This window comes from Malurus melanocephalus, unplaced genomic scaffold, assembly GCF_030028575.1.
Source record: "Malurus melanocephalus ecotype Western Australia unplaced genomic scaffold, MMel_1.1 scaffold_162, whole genome shotgun sequence".
Lineage (NCBI taxonomy): Eukaryota > Metazoa > Chordata > Aves > Passeriformes > Maluridae > Malurus > Malurus melanocephalus.
Window position 1 is genome coordinate 121,853 of NW_026623394.1, and position 7,550 is coordinate 129,402.

At 50.6% G+C, this 7,550-nt stretch overlaps 1 protein-coding gene across 1 annotated transcript; it reads right to left on the minus strand.

The window, feature by feature from the left end:
• Nucleotides 1–2,421: 2,421 nt before the first annotated feature.
• Nucleotides 2,422–7,544, minus strand: RFLNB (refilin B). Its single transcript, XM_057371916.1, has 3 exons — nucleotides 7,288–7,544; nucleotides 5,822–5,931; nucleotides 2,422–4,515 (listed from the first exon to the last, which is right to left on the minus strand). Exons 1-3 carry the CDS (start codon nucleotides 7,489–7,491, stop codon nucleotides 4,197–4,199), a joined length of 633 nt encoding a protein of 210 aa, XP_057227899.1. The 5' UTR covers nucleotides 7,492–7,544; the 3' UTR covers nucleotides 2,422–4,196.
• Between the last annotated feature and the right edge of the window lie 6 nt (nucleotides 7,545–7,550).

A 7,550-nucleotide genomic window follows, 5' to 3' on the forward strand; every position in this document is an offset into this window, starting at 1 on the left:
AAAAAATATCCCCAACAGCTAAGAATCAATTTCCTGCTTAAACAGAGTCAGGCAAACACAGGAAACTCGATGCCAGTGCAGGAGTGCTATTAATGCATTAACAGCCTCAATAAATACCTTTTACAGGTGYGAGAATCCCTGTGTTGGCCAATCGGAAAAATATATATTTCCTACTTAAAAATCAGACTTTTTTGGCCACTACTATTTTTTCCTGTCGATTTGGGGTTTTATTGAGGCACAGCAAGCAGTTGCCTCATTTTATTTATTTTTTTTTTTCTAATGAAATAAGCTGGAAAGCCTCAGAGGCACCACTCACATTTTGGCTAACAGAATTTGTCGTTTTGACAGAAAAACGACGCCAAAAAGGCAGAAARCAGCGGGCCCACTCCCCTCCAGTGCTTCAAATCCCAAATCCTGGGAGGAACCCTGACCCAGCCCAGAAAGCTGCAGAGGAGAATCAGGAAAATGCRAAAATAAACAAAGATGTGGCATCAACTCAGAGCGTTTTGGGTTCTGGAGGAGCAGAGGAAGATCTCAGTGCTCAGCTGAGCGAAAGCCTCCGTTGGGATGGGATTTTGGAGGATCCTGTGGCAGAGGAGGAGAGGCTGCGTGTTTATAGGGAGAACAGGAGGAAAAGGTAYGAATTGTACCTCCAGGCATTCCAGGATGGCGGGGGAAGAAGATTCCAGAAGTAATTTCCTGGGAGAGCAAAGCTGAATTCAGCAGAATTGAGTGCTGAAAGAACCTCTGGGCTATCCCAGGGGTGCCATCCAAAATCCCAATAATTTCTGTGGCTGGGCAGCAATTCCTCACTGTCTGTGCCTGTAGGAAATTTCTATTTTAAAAATCAAACCAACCTGATAAAATACCAATTCAACTCAGACTGCACCAACAATTAGAAGTTCTCATTTCCACCCTGTTTATTGCTGCTGGTTTATTTCCCAATAACACTCCTGAAYTTCCCAGATATTCACACTGCAGGTTTGTGAGCAGATGAAGGAGMAGACACCTTGTCTGGAGGCTGAAACCATTTCCAGGCACAGGCACTTACCTTCCCCAGAACTGGTAAAGTTTCTGCAAAACTGCTGCGAAAATCTTCTGGTAGAAAGCTGCAAAATCAGGGTGGGAATCCAACCCTCCCCTCTTGTTTTTTGATCCAGCTGTTGGGTTCAGAGTTTTATTTTGTTACAAAAATTCATTATCTCAGCCCCTCAGATGTGACATTTTGGAGAAGCGCAGCACGCGTGGAAGGGAATCAGCACATCCAAAACAACGGGTTATGCTTTTAAATTTGAATTTAAAATCACACTGAACAGATATTGCACTCCTCTCCTTTAAATCCTCACAGCAAAAGAACATTTTTCATACAGAATGTTACAGGAAGACTCAAGGAAAACCACCCAGACCTCACCGAAGGAAGAATTTCAAAGTTTGGTCACACTTCAGAAAGCTTCCCTGAAAGACACTGATTTTATTTTTTTAAATTATTTTTTATTATATTTAAATGCTGATTTTTAAAGTTTTTCCCTTAATGGCTCTTCAAATAGACCCTTTTACAGGGAATTCCTGTTTCTATTCAGCTTTTCTTCTGGTTACTACTTTAAAACTCCAGGATTCCCAAAAGCTCTCAGAGCCTTTTGCAGAAGCAGCAGCTCCCCAGACCCCGATAATGTCATTAAACACAACTCCAGAGCTTCCATAACCAGATGAACAATAAAAAGTAAGCAAAAAAAAAAAAAAAAATCCCATTAGGAATTAATTAACCGATGTTCAATTGCATCCATTCGTGCTCTGCCAGAGTCACTAACAAAATCAGCAGGGCCTGCAAAATGTGGGAAGGTTAAAGGAACAGATTAAAGCATCCAGAAAAACACCACAGAATTTCTTTCAGCATAAAAGTTTATAATAATTATGTTCATTTTATAAATTTTATAAATTTTAATTATAAATTTTAAYAACCCACTCTAGCCTTACATTTATGTTGCGTTTACCCATGTAGCATTTGAGCGTCTACATTTTAAAAATAAATCCCCACCTGGTGAAATTCACGTTCTATTTGGAAGGGATTTGTTTTTCACTTGTAGGATTCATTGAAATCCGTACCAGAAACTCTCTTTAAAAGTAAAACTGTACCAGATGAACGACTCCAGCACATCACAAAAAGATTTTCAGCTGTCTCCAGAGCGCTTTTTTGATGTTTTACTAAACTGACAAAGCCACAACATTTGGTGCTGGTTTGGTTTTTAATATAGACAGTTTTATGTAGAAAACACCCTCCTAGCATATGTAAACAACAAATAGAAGAGAAAGGAGGGGAGCTGGGATTGGCAGGAAATATTATGCATTTATTTCTAAGTAACTGCCACAATAAACACCGAAAAAAAAGCTTTGAAGGAGAAATAAAGAGACTTCCCCACAGGATGGTTTTTCAGATCGTTTATTACCAATAAAGTAAAAGACAAATTGAAAATCAGAAGGAAAAGGGTGGGAAACGTCACAGACACCAGGACACTTGCACAGAGCTGATCAGAGCTTTGCAAATGTCAGAATATAAATAATTTAAAAGGCATCTCCACCAATTAAAATACTCTTGAGAGGTACATAATTAAGTTTGCTCGCTTTATAAAAATCAGGTGTTTTATCCTAAAACTGGAGTGTGGGAGGGGATTTAGTGGGGTATTTTGCTTCTAACTAGGAACGACTGAYGGCTACAACTTGCACCAGAATCCTCTCAGATCTGCTCCCAGGAGGATGTTCCATTCTGGGCTAATAAATTAGTAAAAAACCCTAACAATAACAGAAAAAAAACYCCAAATCACACAATCTCAAGGCTTCCTTCCTGCTGCACTGTTCGGCTCCCACTCCTCCCAGCTCCCTGGGATGCACTTCCACATCATCCATCACACTTGCACGAACGCCCAGCACGGCTCAAGGACAGCCCAGAACTCACCCCTGGGGCTGTGCGTGGCCAAAGCCTCTCTCAGAGCTGCCCCGGGGCTGGTGCTGCACACCCGCACCTCAGAGGGGCTTTGGAACACGTGGAAAAGCCATTTCTGGGTCTGTGGGGTGTCTCTGAGTGACTGCACCCCACAAAAAAAACAGCCCAGCCTGCGTTCCCCAGAGCAGATGCTCTCCACACACAGGGAAAGAAAATCTGGGAAAAGAAGGAAACTTCCCCACYTTGTTTCCATCAAAGCACGGGATAAACTAACACAAACAGGATTTTATAAAATCTGAAGCGACTCCCTTTGGTCCCCAAACCCACCGAGCACTCAAGGAGAGGCTTTTCAGCCCCATCCCAGTGACACCCCGACCCCAAGGACCCAAAACTGTGGGTTTTGCCGTGTCCCAAAAACCTGCCCRTCCTTTGCCACTGTTCCCACCTCCTCCCAGCCCCACCCTGACAGCGTCTGAACCCCCAGCACCTCCTTTGYCCTCCTGGGTCCCTGCACCCAGCACTTCACCCAAACCTCTCTTTGGTTACAGCTCACACAGTGCACGCAGCCAGCGCGGGTACAAAACAAGGCACTCGTGGTTTTCCACCTCCACATCACCAAGATCCGACTTTCCAGCRGCACAGGGATGATTTTTGGCCTGGAATTCTGTGTGACAAGCCCTGCAGAGACGCTGGTGTGTCACACAGACCACAGAGGATTCCTCCTCACCCCAAGAACGGGAATCACACGATCCTTTCTCTGCTGCAAGAGCAGCAGCTCATCTGCTCTCCTCAGAACCCCCCTTCCCCCCAGTTTAGACTTCTTCATGACATGAACGTTGTGTGTCACCATTTTCATGCTTGTTAAACGCAGAACTCCGGGTTTTCCTTCTTTTAGCCTTTTCCAGCAATTTCCAGGAGAAAACGGGATCTAAACTGAAGTGGTTGACAGCTCTGTGTGGAACCTGRCGAGGCAGAGCTGCCCTGATTTCCTGCACATCACCACGAGGCACCAAAGGCATCCAGGCTCCATCCATCCCACACTCTTCCTTACCTGTCAACCTCTCCTCGGGGAAAGCTTTTCCCGTTATTTTCAACCGCGGGGAAGGGGGAGGTGAAGAGAAATCCCTTAACTAAGCCAGGTTCCCCCAAGAAATCCACACTCGGGCCGTTCTGACGCTCGGAAGCGGGAGTTAGGAGCGGAGAGAGAGAGGGTCAGCGCCCGCCCGGCGAGGGACGGAGCGGAGTGGGGCGAGCGCTCTCAGCAGCCGTCGGGGCCGGGATGCTCCGAGGTGTCCAACTCCACGCTGGACAGGAACCTGCGGGCGGCCTTGCGGCAGTTGTAGTCCAGCGTGGTGGTGTAGACAGTCTTGGCGTGCTTGGGGAAGATGATGGTGGTGCTGGTGAAGCGGCGGGGCCGGCGGCGCGGCTCGAAGCGCACCTCGGCGCGGTAGCGGCGCCACGAGCAGTCGGGCACGCACAGCACGGTCTGGCTGCACGAAGCCACGCTCAGCCCCACGGGCAGGTAGACGTCGTCGATGAAGCGTTTCTCMGAGTCGTAGCGCACCGAGGAGGTGTACCTGTAAGGCAGGGGAGGGGTCAGCTCCGCCCGCGGCTTTGGGGGGATCTCCAGCGCGACCGGCCGCTGGTGTTTGAGGCGTTTTTAGGGGATGAGGAAGGAGCATTCCCGGGATTATCGCTGCCTAGCCCGGCTGCCAGCGCTTCCTCTGAGCCCCGAGCTCTGGGGAGGTGCAAACCTCCTGCGAACTGCCAGCCCCGGAGCTTTGAGCAGCGCTGGGGCTCAGCACAGGAACATCCCGGAGGAGCCGCGGAATTCCGCGTTATCTCCTGCCAGGAATCACGGGAGCGCTCTGCTATCGCCCCTGGCACAGGCACTGCCCAGAGACAAACTCCTGAAGGCTCAGCTGGCAGGAAAACAAAGCTTGCACACCCCAAATCCTCTGCATTGCGAAAGGAAGTTTTCATCTCCTTCACGCTGTGACAGCTCTGGGGCGGCTTTTCCTTTAACTGCCTCCAGCTCCAGCCACAGCTCAGGCTCCTTCCCCACTCCAGGACAGAACTCCCTGCACTAGAACAGAATTCCCTGCCCCAGGACACAATTCCCTGCACCAGGACACAATTCCCCACTCCAGGACAGAATTCCCCCACTCCAGGACAGAATTCCCTGCCCCAGGACACAATTCCCTACCCCAGGACACAATTCCCTACCCCAGGACACAATTCCCTGCACCAGGACACAATTCCCTGCACCAGGACACAATTCTCCCTCCCCTCCCCTGCACTAGGCTTCCGTTTGATTTTATCAGCCTCCCTCTAATTGCACAGTCATCAACCCAGAGCCTTCTTTTCTCATTACTGCAGATTGTGGTGTTCAAAGGAATAATTCACCAGGCTGGGAAGGGATGCAGAGCATTAAAAAAAAATAATTATGTGCTCCTCTGACTGTTGCTGTTTCTTTTAGTTCACRCAAGCAGCCACAGCTGTTAAGGTGGAAAGAGCTTATTACAAAACCATGAGGTTGCAAGAGCAGAATTTCTGCAAGATCTTTGAAGCTCTTCCCCTCCTGGTTTATCAGTTAAAAGGCAACATTTTGGAGCAGCACAAGGAGAGTAAAATATAAGAAAGTCTTCCTAGGGGGGAAAAAAAAAAAAAAAAAAGCCAAACCAAGAAAACAACCATTGGGTGGGATTAAAAAAGGCTGAACACTCCTTGGGCCTGTGCAAATGTCCAGGTCCAGGAATGTACAGCAGCGGTGAACAATGGCTCTGCAAATAAATTAAATTGACTCACAGGCACTGATAAGGCCTAACTGCTCCTTTATGAGCTCCCTCCTTCCAAAGGGGACGACTGGATCACGACATTTACCTGATTTCCTTCGGTGGTAAAGGGTCAAACTCAACTCCTTCTCCAAAGGATAAAGGACACAACCTTGGAGGGCAGCTGGAGAGAACGGGGCTGGGGGAGAACACAGAACTCTGCAAAAAAAAGCAAAGTATTTCATGTTACCATTTTGTTGTAACTTCTACATTACAATTCCGTACATTTCCAGGAAAATGAATTTTTTTATAGCTCCATATGGAGCTGCTGAGGTTCACATTTAAGAGCAGGGGGATCTGCTGGTCCAAGATGTGCCTACAGGTGCATCCTTCASGCCTGACTCCACACTGGTTCAAAGCATCCAAAAGGCGCCCAGGGGCATTTTTTGAAGGCAAGGTCCCAACTTCAGGAGGTTAATTCAAAGGAACCATTCTGGGAAATGAGAGAGGAGTGGTGCAGGGCAGTGTGTGCCTGTATTAACCCACACTCAAGTCATAACCAACATTTTACCGGTGTGAGAGAGCTCTCTCCTCGCTGGGTTCACCCACAGAGCGCAGCAGGAAATTCTCACCGGGACCTCACCCTGAGCCACCTCCTCGCTCCGCCCTGGCGTGAAATCCAACCTAATTCACACCCAACGTGTTGGGAAGGATTAACATTCCCGCTGAGCGGTGATTCACGGGCTGTCCCTCCCCGGGCTCCTCTCCTGGGTACCCAGCACATCCCAAGGAAASCAGAGCAGCCCTGAAGGGATGGAACCCAACCCGTGCGTGCTTTGAAGCCACCTCCGCACGTGTGTTCACCATCAAGGGGGCTGTGAGCATCTTTCCCTCCCATGGCCTTTCCAATTTCACAGCAGCGCCCCTGCAGAAAAAGGATTTTCCCTCTAAATCTGCAGTTTCCAAAGTATTTGTACCAGCAGCTCAACATCCAAGAAACTATTCGGTGGAAAAACAAATCAACTGAAACCATGGTTTATACACAATAAAGTTACTGCTCCGGGGCACTCTGGAATAACGGGAGTTCCCTTTCCACAGGGATTTTTCAAAGACGCGCTGCGATGCCGTCCCAACCCCGGCCTGGGACAGGAGGGAGAGGAGCTTCCCTTTCACCAAAAAGGGTGAAAAGCTTCCCTTTCACCAAAAAGGCTTTGTAAAAACCCCGGTCAGCCCCGGTTCCCGGCGGGATCCTTCCCTCCCGGTGCAGCCCCGTTCCGGGACACGACAGCGCCCGGAGCGCTCGGCGACAACGGCGGGCGGTGGTTCCAGCCCATTGCACGCCGGCCAGCCCCGGTAACCCCCGCGGTTTTCCACCCTCCTTCCTTCCTTCCTTTCCCCCGGGGAGCCCCGAGCCGCCGCTCCGGGGTCCGAAGGGCAGCGGCTCCTCCGGGGCCCCGCACCTGCACCGAGTCGGGCGGCGGCAGCGGCGGGAGCGCGGAGCTGCCGGTCCCGCGGCCCCGGAGGATCCCGGAGGATCTCACGGGTCCCGGCAGCGCACGGAGGAGCGGTACTCACCGCAGCCGAGGGCACGGGCTGCTCGGGCTCCGGGAGCCCGTTGGCGGCGGCGCGGTCGGGGCTGCCCGAGGAGAGCAGCCAGGGCGGCGGGGCCGGGCCGGGGCTGGGGGGCAGCCCGGAGTCGGGGCTGTCGAGCCCGGAATCGCCCCGCTTCCTCATGTCCGGGAGGTCGGGCACCTCCCGCAGGCTGAGCCGCCCCACCATGGCCGAGCCGCCGCTGCTGCCCCGGGCCGGCCCTGCCCGCGCTGCGCTCCCTGCGCCGG